We start from the raw sequence: 16,634 nt of genomic DNA, 5'->3' as shown, positions 1-16,634 counted from the left end.
GATAGAGGAGTTGTGTGCGTGGGAGCGGTACCCACCCAGAGAGACGGAGCTCACAGTGGTCACAGGAGCAGAGGGGGTGGCACCCCTTTACCCCGTCACTCTGGTTCTCACTCAACACACGCTGGACCTCCACCTCGTTACCATTGGCTATGTGCTGCAGAATCCATCAATCCACACACAATCAGCAAAGATAAATAAAAAGGATCAACACACACAATTGATAAAAAAAAAAAAAAAAAGTTAATCAAATGTTTTCATATTAAAATTAAATGCTGAATGAAATTAGGTGTCCATCTGACGAATGAAGCATAACGTTATGCAGAGTATAGCTTTCTCCCCTTCTAAAGGTCAGGGGACAGGGTTCTCACCTGAAACAGACAGTCTATGGGGGTAGCAGAGTTCTGGGAGAGCAGGTTTATCTTCTGGGTGAAATGCACTTTGTCGTTCAGGTCACCTAAGCCCTGCAAACCTCACACACAGCCATAGTCACTCACTCTGCACAGGGGAGTGTTTTTATCAATATTATTTTGGCCTGCTATCACTGGTATTGCAGTGATAAGTTGGCGTATATAAGTCAACAATGTGCTTGGATAGGATATCAGCTACAACAACATATGTGCTTGTGGTGTATAAAGCCCTCTTCACAATATTGAGCCAAGCCAAGCAGGCCAGGACTAATGTAATGTAAGAGACACCCTGTGTACTGCACTGTGCTCACCACGCGTCCCTGGCTCAGGCCGAAGTTTCCCTGTCTGATGAACTCCACGGCGGCCTCGAACGACGTCAGGCAGTAGCTCAGCTCCTCCTTGGTGGAATTACAGAAATGGAAGTTCTTGATGTAGCTCAGGTTGGCCATCCTGTAAGAGCATGCTTGTTAGTTTAACATGGATGTTAGTCATGAATTAATGACTGTTTAATTACTAGGTCCAAGTTATTACTAGGTTATAACGCCTTACTCACCAATTGGGGATTTCCGTTTTCACCAGTAAGTACAGAATCACAGACAGAAGGTCGTCTGCACACAGAGCCTCTAAGCTAACTGCATATGGAGAAAAGGGAAATGAAAGAAATTATTAAATGACTGTGGTTGCATCTAAGTTTCAGTGACTGTGTGATGTTACAACTAGAGCATACAGCAGGGAGAAATGGCTCTTCAAAATGAAGACATAAAACAGCTTCATCCTACAAAACAGGCAAGTGTCCACACAGTCAGTGTAACCTCTCAGACACTCTGCCTCTGTCCTCATTTAGGCTTTAAATTGGTAAATTGGCTGTTTGGCCATCAGAAATTAGGAGCGGATTGCAGCACTCTGCAGAGACAGGGCCGGGTTGTTATGTGACCAACAAGGTTGGATTTGCAAAACAAACTGGACATACACATTAGGCCCCTACAGTTTCTGTTCTGTGGACTGTGTGTACACACCGAGTTATTATATTACCAGGGAGGGCGTGAATAGAACAGACAACAAATCCTGATCTGGGTTACAATGACCAGCCTTGAAAGACTTGTAGGCTGCTTATAATAATGTCATGTCTACATAAAACATTGGTAAATCAGCTTTTTATGCATTTTATGTATTTCTGGATGAAAGCAAACATTTTATTTGATGATACAACAATCAGCCCATTGACAGTGGAATGCAAATGTGCCTTTAAAATGGAATCCGTCCCATTTGTGATGGTTCCATACAAGTCTGTAACACTGTGTAAACTGCTGCCGATGTGACATGAAATGGCATAGGTAGGATGGACAGAGACAGACATAAAAAACAGACAGACACATACCGGAGTGGCTGGGGGACTGCATGATTGTGAGAGACACCTTCCTGAGGCAGAGCAGTTTGTGTAGAGGAGAGGTGCAGCGGTTCAACTGGCTCAGCTCCCTCTTGGCCCGAGGGATATTTATACTGTAGGAGGAGACATAACACGGAAGTACAACAGGATAACTTAATATTGATACTGTACAAGAGTGGAAAGACAAACATACTCCTATAGTCTATAGACACAACAGCACAGGTTATAGTGGTGAAATGACCTGATAGGGATCTACTGCTATAAACCTGCTTGACATTATGGAGATCAATATGGTGTCTGTTCATTTTTGTTTGTGTTGTATGCAGACTTGTTTTCTGGCCAGCACAGATTTATAATGTGATGTGCATCACGTTATTGAGTTGTAATCATAAAAAGCAGAAATTAAAAGAGACCACGTGAAAAAAAAAAACCTAAATTCAGATTTGACCCCAAAGTCTTTCTGCTGCAGGTCCTGCAGGCCTCTGGTGGTTTTGTTGAAGGCAGAATCCTGTTGGAACAGTGATAATAAACATAGATATTAACCTTCACTGCATGGGAATTCTGGGCCTATAAATGACAGCATTTTCAAATACTGTATAGTATTTATTTACATACCTGGCTGGCTTCAAGAGTCCCCACAAAATGAAAGATGAAATCATGGATACCATGATGTATATACATCTAAAAGAGAAAAATATTTACTGACAACTTTACATAAAAATATATTTCATCATTACAGCATCACACAACAGAATTTCACTGATGACCAGAATGAAGAAACAGTCCAAAAAGCACCCAAAGAAGCAGCAGACATGTCAAATTTGAAAGTAAGTGTGAGGGATGGCGACTAGGATAGAACTACCTCAACCGCCTGTTTGAGGAGAGTCATCTGGAGCTCCTGTTTGACCAGCAATTTCTGAAAGGAGGTTTAACAAATCAGCTTTACTTCTCAGTAGTGTCCAATAAGCATGAAACAGGAGAAAATAATTTGAAAATGGGTTTTGCTTTCCGTAGCAAAACATGCTACTCACCAGGCGCGAGTCTCTCAACAGGCACTGAAGACATTTAGTATAAAGAGAATTCACAGAGTCCTGAGGGGAGAGCACAGTTACATGTCAAAGCAGAAGTCATATAACATCTTATTATACGTCTATAGCATACAATACATTAGTGTACATTACTATAGTTTAGCCATTAAATATTATACATTAGTGTGTCATGTTACTGTACACCAAGTGTACAAAACATTATGAACGCCTTCCTAATATTGAGTTGTACCCCTTTTGCCCTCAGAACAGCCTCAATTCGTCGGCGCATAGACTCTACATGGTGTCGAAAGCAGTCTAGCGTCAGATACATTTACATTTACATTTAAGTCATTTAGCAGACGCTCTTATCCAGAGCGACTTACAAATTGGAAAGTTCATACATATTCATCCTGGTCCCCCCGTGGGGAATGAACCCACAACCCTGGCGTTGCAAGCGCCATGCTCTACCAACTGAGCCACACGGGACCAGATAGGTGTGTTGTTTAGGGTAAGTACTTACGATGTGGTGTCGCAGTCCCTTCTTTTCCTGCTCCTTAAATGAGTGGCAAAAGCTGCTGATGAACTTGTCCAGTTTCTCAACATGGCAGCCCAGGAACTCCCTGACATCCTCCACATTCTTCAGATAGTACGGGGCTGGGCTGGGCGTCACCTCCACTGTGAGAGAAAATAGGGAGAAAAGAAAGGTGAGAGTGAGATGGTGGCTATAGGTGTTTGTATCTGGTTCAATATGGCCTAAACCATACACTAAGTTAATCAACTTTTGTCACTTTGGAGGAAAGCAGTACTACCTGGGCTTTGGTCGGTGTCGATGGGCCTGGCGATACAGAGGATACTGTAGCTCTGCTCCTTCTCATTGTAGAAGGTCTCCTCAAACAGGATGGGCACATTGGCTGGGGCCTGGAACCCTAAGCCCAGTCTCACCAAGCTGTCCTGGATGGTCAGCTCCTATCAGACAGGACAAAAACACACAGGTAGTATCGTTGACCAAGATGTCTTAACCAAGAACGTTCTGCTTTATAGCAGCTGTTTACAATCAACTAAATGGGTATATAGCAGTGAACGCTGCTGAGAGGAGCACTGCTCATAGTAATGGCTGGAACAGAGCTAATGGAATGAAACACATGGAAACCATGTGTTTAATGCATTTGACACCATTCCACTCTAGCCTTTACCACAAGCCTGTCCTCCCCAATTAAGGTGCCACTAACCTCCTGTGGTATAGAGAAAATAAAACTGCATGATATTTTGTGTAGTTGCACCAATGATACAACAGGAACTGTAGCGTTGGCAGATGGATCTTACCTTTCCATCTACAGTCTGATACCCTTTTCCAGTAAAACGTAGAACGTAGGTTTCAAACTGGGCTGCTGTGTATGCACCAAGGGTTAGGCTTCCACAGCATGGCACCAAAACCTGGGGCACAACCACACCATCATCAACAAGGGTAATCAACAATGCTTCTCGTGACTGACTGAGAATGGATTCATCAAAAGGTTTTATTGGTAAAGTACCCACAATAAAAAGCACCTGAGCCGACTGTAAAAATGCTACTTCACATTTAAGCCAGTAGCATTTATTTCTCTGGTACGGCCTACCACCCACACGCGATTCAACACCTATGACAGTAGTGTCTGCATGAGCGTTCTCTCGCCCCCTCTCCTTCTCTCACTGTAGGAGGTGGTTACTAGACAGAGCTCTCCTTTGAGAACTTCCCAGAACACTAACAGTGGTGAGTCATAGTAATGGTCCAGATATGATCCTCTATATATTCCTTTGCTAACCACCAAGTAGGCTGAGAACCTTCTAAGTGGCCATTTTCTACAAATGGCAAGACAAACGATTTTCCAAAGCAATAACATGGCCTCCCTCAACTATGAAAAATTGACTCTTTTCCTTTATGTTCTTCTTATCTCTGCATAAATGGATGCCCTCGTGCCCTGCAGCTGACTTGCCATAAAGAGAATCTTCAGCCAGTGTGGTACCAAATTGTCCTGCATTTTCTGGACAGTCGCGCTGGCCTAGCTCAATATGTTGAACCTTTACATTGTGTGATTATGGTCCAAGTCTACACACAGCTCACAAAGAAGAAACGTCACTCTCTTAAATCCTGCATTTTCAGACAGAGGGGAGTAGTGCATTATAGCTGGAATATTTACTGTATAAGATCATGCAAGCCTGAACACAATAGTTTTATTCTGCTGAGCTTGGTAACATACACAATATAAAAAAGGGCTGAGTACTATAGTACGGCCCCACAGCCACTCACAATGCCATGTAGCTCTGCCACTCTGCTGCACAGGTCGGGTCTCTGCTTCTCCAGTGCCAGGTAAAAAGGGTTCTTCAGGAGGTTCTCATCATACACAGCCATAAGGATCTGGATCTCTGGCTCCTGGGGAGAGGAAAAGAGGTGGACAGTTAACAGTAAATATATGGTAGGAGGGAAGTATTCCATATTAGGTGACTTTGTCTGGCTGACAATTACAACAACAAAAAATGCTTTCATGTTGCTCCATAAGGACGAAGACTCAGCCGAGGCTGGACAGAGAACATGTTAGAGTTGTTGACATGAAGTAGCCTAGGTAAGAGCAAAGTGGCTGGTTAGCTAGGGATTTAGCCCACCAGCCAAATCTCTGTTGAACATGCAGTATATGTTGGCTATTTACGGTAGCAATTTGCCTGGGGACGAGATTAAGGGTTTGCCAAAGAGGACAAACAGACAGAAGCAGCTAGGTCCAGAGAGTGTCCTCTTTCCTGAAGCGTCTGAAACCACAACAGGAACAACAAGAATATTGTTCCTGTCTCCAGGGTTGCTCTCCTCCTCCCTCTCCCTAGCCAGCTGCCTCTCAGCTGAGCTCGTTAACGTTCTCAGAAATTACATTACAAAAGCTGGTTCCCCACATAAGTGCATCTCCAGGGCCAGAGATTCTGTATGTGTATATGACATGTTTAGAAGAACTTCATGAAACATCAACCTTTATTAAAGCAGTCAGTCTCTCAGAGACACACAGCAGGAAGGATCTAACCAACAGGTTGTTAAAGGCTCAATGCAGCATTCTCTCTCTCAATATCAAATCATTTCTGGGTGAAAATTAAGTAATTTACTTTATAATAAATAAATTGCTTCTTAGCAAGAGCACTTTCTCGAGCAAGAATTTATCTATGACTGTCTTGGAGTGGTCTGAGTGGGGAGGGAAAACTGAAGTCATTATTGGCAGAGAGGTTGTGTCTATTGACTAATTTAAAGTGATGTCACCAGGCAGGGCAAAACTCCATCCCATCAAAAACGTTGGCCTGAAATCTCTATTTTCAAACAGCTCTAACACTAAAAGGGCATCAGCATCTTCACAAATTCACAGTATTATTCCAACCTCAATGTAGAAATCAATACAAAATCACATTTGACTGCACCGAGCCTTTACAAAATGTTCCCGAAGCCTCAAATGTTCAGACAGAAGCCTCATCTCCTGTTGAAACTATTTATTTTTTTAATATGAGATTTAGCCAGGTCATATGATGCTGTGGCATCACATCTTCCCTTTTATGTCTCCTTCTGATATAAAACTCCAATCATTCCATTGGAAAATCATAAATACATCATGTGAGCATCATCCCCAAAATGGAGAACACCTGAATATGAAATCCATTTAAAGTCTCATCGTCTGATTGAGTAACCTGATCTATTCTCTTGTCTGCGCCGAGTAAAGAGGACTTGAGATGCTGAGCTCAACGTCATCTTTACGAATCGCAGGAAAGATAACGCCATGGGGGGGGACTGGGACAGTCCCACACCACAGTAGCAGAGTGGGACTGGGAGGACTCATCTTAACCTAAACCAGCCTCTTTCGGAGTCGGACTAGGCTTCATAGTAGATCAGCAGTAGCTCAGGCTCAGTGTGAAGACAGAAGCACCATCAACTTCCACCCTCATCTCTCTGCGTGCTCCCTGCCTGGTAGGCTATCAGATAGACGCTGCCTGATGGCCTGAAACCCTGAAGAATGTGCCGTGTGACCTGTCTGCAAGGTCTGAAGCGCCCTGGTTTGGGGAAAACTTCCTTCACACTCGTGACCAGTGGGGAGTGAACTGCACGGCTCGTAAGCATAAAGACAGATCTGTTTTCTTCAAGATAATGGACAAAGTATTTTCCTTCATCTGACCTTTCATGCTGTTTGGTCAAACTATACATCAACATTACATTGAAACATCTTCTGATGGAAGTCCTTTTGTCTACTATATACCCTATACCGTGCATTCAAAAAGTCAAAACTGCTCCAGCTCCTTCAAGTTGGATGGGTTCCGCTGGTGTACAGCAATCTAAGTCATACCACAGATTCTCAATTGGATTGAGGTCTGGGCTTTGACTAGGCCATTCCAAGACATGTAAATGTTTCCCCTTAAACCACGCGAGTGTTGCTTTAGCAGTATGCTTAGGGTCATTGTCCTGCTGGAAGGTGAACCTCCGTCCCAGTCTCAAATATCTCGAAGACTGAAACAGGTTTCCCTCAAGAACTTCCCTGTATTTAGCACCATCCATCATTCCTTCAATTCTGACCAGTTTCCCAGTCCCTGCCAATGAAAAACATCCCCACAGCATGATGCTGCCACCACCACCATGCTTCACTGTGGGGATGTTGTTCTCGGGGTGATGAGGTATTGAGTTGGCGCCAGACATAGCATTTTCCTTGATGGCCAAAAAGCTCAATTTTAGTCTCATCTGATAAGAGTACCTTCTTCCATATGTTTGGGGTGTCTCCCACATGCCTTTTGGCCAACACCAAACGTGTTTGCTTCTTTTTATCTTTACGCAATGGCTTTTTTCTGGCCACTCTTCCATAAAGCCCAGCTCTGTGGCATGTATGGCTTAAAGTGGTCCTATGGACAGAGGCTCCACAGCGGAGATTGGAGCTTTGCAGCTCATTCAGGGTTATCTTTGGTCTCTTTGTTGCCTCTCTGATGAATGCCCTCCTTGCCTGGTCCGTGAGTTTTTCTGGGCGGCCTTCTCCTGGCAGGTTTGTTGTGGTGCCATATTCTTTCCATTTTTTAATAATGGATTTAAAAATTGGTGCTCTGTGGGATGTTCAAAGTTTGATTTTTTTTTTTTATAACCCAACCCTGATCTGTACTTCTCCAAAACTTTGTCCCTGACCTGTTTGGAGAGCTCCTTGGTCTTCATGGTGCCGCTTGCTTGGTGGTGCGCCTTGCTTAGTGTTATTGCAGACTCTGGGGACTTTCAGAACAGGTGTATATATACACAGATCATGTGACACTTAAATAAAGTCAACCTGTGTGCAATCTAATTATGTGACAAAGGTAATTGGTTGCATCAGATCTTATTTAGGGGCTTCATAGCAAAGGGGGTGAATACACATGCATATACCACTTTTCCATTTTTTCTTTTTTATATTTTTTTAAACAAGTCATTTTATTCATTTCACTTCACCAATTTGGACTATTTTGTGCATGTCCATTACATGAAATCCAAATAAAAATCCATTTAAAATTACAGGTTGTAATGCAACAAAATAGGAAAAAACACCAAGGGGGGTGAATACCTTTGCAAGGCATTGTACTTGTCTATATAAAAAAGGTCCCAAAGTTGACAGTTCATGTCAGAGCAAATACCAAGCCATGAGGTCGAAGAAATTGTCCGTAGCGCTCCGAGATAGGATTGTGTCGAGGCACAGATCTGGGGAAGGGAACCAAAATATTTCTGCAGCATTGAAGGTCCCCAAGAACACAATGGCTTCCATCATTCTTAAATGGAAGAAGTTTGGAACCACCTAGACTCTTCCTAGAGCTGGCCGCCTGGCCAAACTGAGCAATCAGGGGAGAAGAGCCTTGGTCAGGGAAGTGACCAAGAACCCGATGGTCACTCTGACAGAGCTCCAGAGCTCTTCTGTGGAGATGGGAGAACCTCCCAGAAGGACAACCATCTCTGCAGCACCAATCAGGCCTTTATGGTAGAGTGGCCAGATGGAAGCCACTCAGTACAAGGCACGACAGCCCGCTTGGAGTTTTCCAAAAGACTCTCAGACCATGAGAAACAAGATTGAGGACCTCAGACTGGGGCGAAGGTTCACCTTCCAACAGGACAACGACCATAACCACACAGCCAAGACAACGCAGGAGTGGCTTCGGGACAAGTCTCTGAATGTCCTTTAGTGGCCCAGCCAGAGCCCAGACTTGAACCCAATGGAACATCTCTGGGCAGACCTGAAAATAGCTGTGCAGCAACGCTCTCCCATCCAACCTGACAGAGATTGAGAGGATCTGCAGAGAATATATATATAAAAAATATAAAAAATTTAACTTTTTGCTTTATCATTATAGGGCATGGTGTGTAGATTGATGAAGGAAAAAACATAAGGCTGTAACGTAACAAAATGTGGAAAAAGTCAAGGTATCTGAATACTTTTCGAATGCACTGTTTATACAAAAGTATGTGGACAACCCTTCAAAATGACGGCATTCAGCTATTTCAGCCACACTTTTGCTGACAGGTGTATACAATCGAGTACAGCCATAATCTCCATAGACAAACATTTACAGTAGAATGGCCTCACTGAACTGTCATAGGATGCCACCTTTCCAACAAGTCAGTTTCTCAAATATCTTTCCCATTAGAGCTTCCCCAGTCAACTGTAAGTGCAATTATTGTGAAGTGGAAACATCTAGGAGCAACAGCGGCTCAGCCGCGAAGTGGTAGGCCACCCAAGCTCACAGAACCGTACCGCTGAGTGCTGAAGCGCGTAAAAAAATAATTTGTCCAACACTCACTACTGAGTTCCAAACTGTCTCTGGAAGCAATGTCAGCACAATAACTGTTCGTTGGGAGCTTCATGAAATGGGTTTCCATGGCCGAGCATCCGCACACAAGCCTCAGATCACCATGTGCAGCGCCAAGCGTCAGCTGGTGTAGTGTAAAGCTTGCCGCCATTGTACTCTGGAGCAGTGGAAAAGTGTTCTCAGGAGTGATGAATCACGCTTCACCATCTGGCAGTGCGATAGACGAATCTGGGTTTGGCGGATGCCAGGAGAACGCTACCTGCCAGAATGCAGTGCCCACTGTAAAGTTTGGTGGAGGAGGAACAATGGTCTGCGGCGGTTTTTCATGGTTCAGGCTAGGCACATTACATCCAGTGAAGGGAAGTCAACGCTACAGCATACACTGACATGCTATACGATTCTGTGCTTCCAACTTTGTGGCATTTTGGTGAAGGACCTTTACCATTTCAGCATAACAATTCCCTTGCGCACAAAGCGAGGTCCATACATAAAATGGTTTGTCAAGATTGGTGTGGAAGAACTTGACTGGCCCACACAGAGCCCTGACCTCAACCCCATCAAACACCTTAAGGATGAATTGGAACGCTAACTGCGAGCCAGGCCTAATAGCCCAACATAAGTGCCCAACCTCACTAATGCTCGTGGCTGAATGGAATCAAGTCCCCAAAGCAAATGTTCCAACATCTAGTGGAAAGCCTTCCCAGAGCAGTGGAGGCTGTTATACAGTAGCAGCAACAGAGGGACCAACTCCATATTAATGCCCATAATTTAGGAATGAGATGTTAGACAAGCATGTGTCCACATACTTGGTCATGTAGTGTACATTCATTTCAACGGTTGTCAGCGTATAGTACTTCTCTGTTAAAAGCAGACTGACCTCTAGCCAGTAAAGAACAAGCGTATCACCTAATTTGAAGAGGCACCCTTAACACTTTTCTGAAAGACAACACTTGTCTAACTTTCTTGCCTTTGTTTTGACTAGCTCTAGAATAAACAAAGTAAAAAATAGTAACATCCTCTCTTAAGGCCTGTTTTAGGTTAGTAGTCTATTGGATTAGACTTATCGTGCCAGATCTTATCTTGATAACAAGTGCCTTCAACCTGTTTTATCTATAATGAAAGACACTTGTGAGAACAGTCAAGTACACTTTACAAATAGACTGGAGGCAATCCCATGCCTGGCTACCAAAAATGACAAATGTTGGAGACAAAACATAGGCCAGCCTAAACAATCAAATACTAGGGAAATGATACCAAGTGGAGCACATAACTAGGTTGGTCCACTACCTCAGGCGACATGTTACAATAGAAGGTCCCATGTTGTAACACACTGATCAATAGACTCCTTCAAGATGAGCAGTAACAATGATTGCAATTCAAACAAGAAGGTTTTAAAAACTTACTGATTCAAATCCACTTGAAATGAATAGGCCTATAATTTCCTCTGCCAAAGCCATGGCAATGTTTGCAGAGTTGGACTCTGGTTTTAATTCCCCAATACAGCTAACATCCATCCTGTTGTTTCCATGGAAAGAAGTGTACCCAGGCGAAAGCACATTCGTCGACAACATAGGCCTATCATAGATTACTGGAGTAAATTTGAAACGTTGTGTCAGCCCCAAGGTCAACTGAAATGGACACTGCATCGTATGATCATGTGCTTGTCCAACAGAAAAAAATAAATGCAATTGATTTAATGTACTAGGCTAATTTAGAGTTATCACTAATTTAGTATCCCACGGATAACAAGCCAAAACTGTATACAATTTGATGTCCCCACAAATCAGATTTCACGGACGACAGTCTTAAATGTGCTCATCAAAGGCTCTGTAAAACCACGGTGTCTTGAATGTGAACCACAATACCGACAATTACTGCATAGGCTTGCCGGTATGATGCATGACTGACCTCATGGTCAGGAATAGAGCTTACCAGCTTGTAGTTATAAAAAACGGAAATTAGTTACCTCTGGTTTGTTTGACCATTCCGTTCAGCCAGCGGCGTTCTCCATCCATCACGTAGACAGGAAGAAACTCTCCGGAATAGAAAAGGTGGAGGGGTATGTTTCATGATGCTGTGATTGTGGTAACGTACAGGAACTCAAGTCCTTTGGTTCTCCCGATCTGGAATACCTCACCATCAAATGCAGACTGCATTACCTCCCAAAATAATTTTATTCGGTCATCGTCACTGCCATGTATATTCCCCAACAAGCCGACACCCCGACGGCTCTCAAGAAGCTACACTGGACTTTGTGCAAACTGGAAAACGCATATCCCGAGGCTGCATTTATAGTAGCTGGGGACTTTAATAAAATAAACATGAGGAAAATGCTATCGAAATTTTATCAACACATCTCCTGTACTACACGCGAATCAAAGACTCTGGATCATTGCTACTCTACCTTCCGGGATGACTAAAAGTCCCTCTGCCCTCCTTTTGAAAAATCAGATCATACCTCCATTCAATATTCCATTCAGGGTGGCAGGTAGCCTAGCGGTTAGAGCATTGGGCCAGTAACTGAAAGGTCGCAGATTTGAATACCTGAGTCAACACGGTGAAAAATATGTCGATGTGCCCTTGAGCAAGGCACTTAACCCAAATTTACTCCAGGGTGGCCATACTACTATGGCTGACCCTGTACAACATTTTATTTCACTGTACCTATCTGGTATATGTGACAAAGCATGGCAGTAATCATGAAATGCTTTGAGGCTAGTTAAGTATCATATCATCTCCACCTTACCCGACACCCTAACCCCACTACAATTTGCATACCGTGCCAACTAATCCACGGACAACGCAATCGGGGGTACAATAGTGCACAGGTTGAAAACTTCCAGGAATAGGTTATATATATATATATATATATATATACTGCAAAATTACACTTGATATATTGCAGGTAAGGGGTGTAATGTGTTTGCAATTTTCAGGCTGTAAGAGACAGTCAAAGTTCAATATCATAGAAATACTTGCTTTGGGAGTGGACAAAAATATGGCCTGGGACAATGCTCACAAGACAGCATTGAAATCAATAATAGCTGGCCAGATCAAGGAGCACAAATTACTCTAGCAATGTAAGCAATGTTCTGCCAATTGGACATCTATCATTCCCTGCAAATAGAGACTTAGTAAGTGGACTGCACAAGCTACATGGGTAGAGGTTTCAGTGCCAGATTTTTGTATTAACTACATTAATACGTTAGCTAGCCCAAGATGCACTCTTAAAAGAGCCTACCGTTACTCCTTAATTTAACGTATGTTATTTACAAAGGTAGACTGGCAGCCAAACAGACAAATCAAATCAAGTGTTATTGGTCACATACGCATATTTAGTAGATGTAATTGCGTGTGTAACGACATGCTTGTATACTCCATCTAAACGTGAATAGATTCTCAATTGTGATACTTTTCTAAAAAATATATATATATTTTCAGATCACATCAAAATAACTTCACAAATGCTAAATAAAACACTGTTTTAACGGGTTTATCACAGTTGCAGCTGACATTTTTCAGTGACAAGTTTCTGGCGGCCTTCTTCCGTTACACAGGTGTTAGGAGCACGCTAGATAGCACAGGTGGTCTCTTTCGTAAACACAACCCATAACATTGCGATATGGCCGTGTGGCAACACTAACCATATAAAAGGTGTATCAATTTAACCTTTTGTTTTCATAAAATTATTTATTGGTGATATGAAAGATAAGGTCCTTATGCTTCCAAAACCGCACCACAAGCAATGCGTGTACATGTTCAGACCGAGCATCAGGGCTTTTAACAAAACTCCCCCGTACAGAAGACGCCTTCGTCCAATGATTTATGTGTAATGGAACTGAGTCATGATCAAGGGCTAACACACTGCTTATCTTTCAGCTATCTAGCTACAGTAGTTAGCTAGCTAGCTCACAGCAACAACGACGTCGGCTTGCATTTAACGTTACATTCATACAAACACAATATGTCCATTAACTTACCTCTATTTGCTAAACCCTGAGGAATCGCATTGCAAAATGCACTTCTTCAAAAGACTTGCAGTAAACAGAAGTCACCATCTGATCCACCGATGGCTGTCAACACCAACACCAGTCTCCATAATTTACTACTATTCTGCAAACAGCAATAAAGGTGACGTCACTATCGTAATGAGGAACCCTTCCAAATTAAAGCCCATATTTCAAACCATTGCATGGTTAACTCATTCAAAATATATATTTTAATCAACGTCGATATGTATTGTTTGTAAGCAAATGCAAGACGGAATTTATATATATATATATTTTTTTTAAACATTAAGCCCACTCCTGAAAAATAAAATGTTAAGACTGGTATGTTGACAATATTGGGATTATAGGAAAAAAAATATTGTGCTGATGTAAAAGTGGGGTTTGGAATACTCGGTAGGGTCTGTAGACCTGTAGTCTGTTGTAATTTCATGGGGCAGTGAAAAATAAAGTGTTATTGACCTTTTACTACACCCAAGTTCAGCATGTCTTTGTAAGGGGACTCTTATTTTGAGAGAAAAAAATCCGCGATCGTGATGCCAGCATCATATCCTGCTGCATGGAGAACGGTAATCCCTCATTTGATGAGGAAAACAAACGCGAGTTCGGTTTTGTCAACAAATCAGGTGAAGGTTCCCCGATTTACCGCAAACCAATCCTGCTACTCCGGGACAAATTGTTCAGCGGCCTGGCTCAAATCATCAACAGAAAGGATGACTCTCCAATGCGCATAATGAAGCCAAGTTACACTGTAAATCAACATACAGTATAATACTAAAAAAGCCTTTACTGCTCTCTAACACGTTCTTGAACTTGATTTGCAGAATAACATAGGTTTAAGTGTTTCTTTCACAGTGTAATGTAATAAAATGTTGCAATGTCAGTGTGCAATCGGGATACTTAAAGTGTACGTGACCTTTTACTTTTTTCTAATCCATCACTTATTCAAAATGAGCTGTGATTTGTATTTTATATTCTAACATGAAACAGGGTTTTAATCAGCAACACAGTGACTACAGTGAAAGTTTAGGCCTCAATGGCAGAGGCGCTAGGAACCACTGGGAGGTAATGTCACAGGTCCCCTACCTACCCATGGTAAACAATTCGTTTGTAATAGAAGGCCCTTTCAATATATTTAAAATGGGCCCAAATTAGGCATGTACAGTGCATTCAGGAAGCATTCACACCCCTGACTATTTGCACATTTTGGAGTGACAGCCTGAATTTCAATTTCAATAACCCAAAATGTCAGTGGAATTGTTTTTATTACATTTTGTACAAATGAATACAAATCTGAAATGTTTTGAGTCAATAAGTATTCGACCCTTTTGTTCTTGCAAGCATAAATAAATTCAGGTGTAACATTTTGCTTAACTTACAAATTGCATGGGCTCATTCTGTGCAATAAGTGTTTAACATGATTTTTGAATTACTACCTCATCTCTGTACCCCACACATACAGATAATTGTAAGGTCCCTCAAACAAGCAGTGAATTTCAAACAGATTCAACCAGAGAGGTTTTCCAATGCCTCGCAAAGGTCACCTTTTGGTAGATGGGTAAATATAAAAAAAGCAGACATTGAATAGCTCTTTGAGCATGGTGAAGTAATTAATTACACTTTGGATGGTGTATCAATACACCCAGTCACTACAAAGATACAGGTGTCCTTCCTAACTCAGTTGCCGGAGAGGAAGGAAACCCCTCAGTGACTAAAACAGTTTATTGGCTGTGATAGAAGAAAACTGAGGATGGATCAACTACATTGTAGTTACACCACATTATTAACCTAATTGACAAAGTGAAAAGAAGGAAGTCTGCACATGTTTGGGGCATATCCAACACATCACTGAGTACCACTTCATATTTTCAGGCATGGTGGTGGCTGCATCATGTTATAGGTAGGGAGTGTTTTAGGATAAAAGGAAACAAAATAAAGCTAAGCACATGCAAAAATCATAGAGGAAAACCTGGTTCAGTCTGCTTTCCAACAGACACTGGGAGACAAATTCACCTTTCAGGAAGACAACAACCTAAAACGCAAGACCAAGTATACACTGGAGTTGCTTACCAAGACGACATTGAATGTGCCGGAGTGGCCTAGTTACAGTTGACTAAAATCGTCTTGAAAATCTATGGCAAGACTTGAAAATGGCTGTCTAGCAACAATCAACGTGACATAACTTGAAGACTCACAGCTGTAATCTCTGCCAAAGGTGATTCTAACATGTATTGACTCAGGGGTGTGAATACTTATGTAAATGAGATATCTGTATTTCATTTTCAATAAATTAAACAAAACATTTTTTTTTTTTTTTTTTAAGTGTTTTAACTTTGTCATTATGAAAAAAAATCTATTTAATACAATTTTAATTCTGGCTGTTACAACAAAATGAAGAATAAGTCAAGGGATATGAATTACTTTCTGAATAGTCTATATCAGACGTACACTGCCACCTGCTGATAAAGGTACAATGTTGAAATGTGTGTTAGTGAAAAGAGGAAGTAGGAAAGCAGCTATTAGATTTTGAAGCATGTCCATTCATGAGAGCCCACCAATGTCTACCGACCATACCCCGTTCACCTCTTTACAGGTATTGTAATAAGTAGAAATGTTGCATGTTTGGTGTTCCAGTAGTTATTAGGGTGATCCAGTTCTATGTGTAATAAACAAATTATAACAGGAAAATTCAAGAAACAAAGAACTTTAATTTAACCAAAAAACAAAGCTTTACATGGATTGAGACAGAAAAAGCAATATAATATGATACATGTTAATTAACAAGATCACACAAGCTACATGGGTAGAGGTTTCCGTGACAGATTTGTTGCCACAACATCAGCGCCCTCTTCAATAACTAACAAATGCCTCATTAGTAATCAACAAACGCCCGTTTGGACTACACACAAATATGACCATTCTGTGAAAAGGTGAGACTCTCACGAACATGGGCCTCACGAGACTCCTCTGAAGGTCCCCCCAGGACCAGTTAAAAAAATGA

The 16,634-nt window shown here is 41.9% G+C and overlaps 1 protein-coding gene across 3 annotated transcripts in view; it reads right to left on the bottom strand.

Moving 5' to 3' along the window:
* ankrd27 (ankyrin repeat domain 27 (VPS9 domain)) overlaps positions 1-13,732 on the bottom strand; it is a 29,013-nt gene extending 15,281 nt beyond the window's left edge. For all 3 annotated transcript variants that reach the window (XM_039017628.1, XM_039017629.1, XM_039017630.1), the window contains exons 1-14: positions 13,607-13,732; positions 5,110-5,232; positions 4,146-4,256; positions 3,632-3,788; positions 3,343-3,497; positions 2,826-2,885; positions 2,657-2,710; positions 2,410-2,475; positions 2,226-2,302; positions 1,786-1,907; positions 961-1,039; positions 719-857; positions 369-461; positions 36-154 (exon numbers count right to left, since the gene is read on the bottom strand). In XM_039017628.1, the coding sequence (XP_038873556.1) occupies positions 36-154; positions 369-461; positions 719-857; positions 961-1,039; positions 1,786-1,907; positions 2,226-2,302; positions 2,410-2,475; positions 2,657-2,710; positions 2,826-2,885; positions 3,343-3,497; positions 3,632-3,788; positions 4,146-4,256; positions 5,110-5,211 (1,334 nt within the window). In that variant the 5' untranslated portion in view covers positions 5,212-5,232; positions 13,607-13,732. The remainder of the gene's footprint in view (positions 1-35; positions 155-368; positions 462-718; positions 858-960; positions 1,040-1,785; positions 1,908-2,225; positions 2,303-2,409; positions 2,476-2,656; positions 2,711-2,825; positions 2,886-3,342; positions 3,498-3,631; positions 3,789-4,145; positions 4,257-5,109; positions 5,233-13,606) is intronic.
* Between the last annotated feature and the right edge of the window lie 2,902 nt (positions 13,733-16,634).

The sequence above is a fragment of the Salvelinus namaycush genome, chromosome 21 (genome assembly GCF_016432855.1).
Source record: "Salvelinus namaycush isolate Seneca chromosome 21, SaNama_1.0, whole genome shotgun sequence".
Classification (NCBI taxonomy): domain Eukaryota; kingdom Metazoa; phylum Chordata; class Actinopteri; order Salmoniformes; family Salmonidae; genus Salvelinus; species Salvelinus namaycush.
Note: the sequence above shows the minus strand (reverse complement) of the source record. Positions and strands in the feature narration are given on the sequence as shown.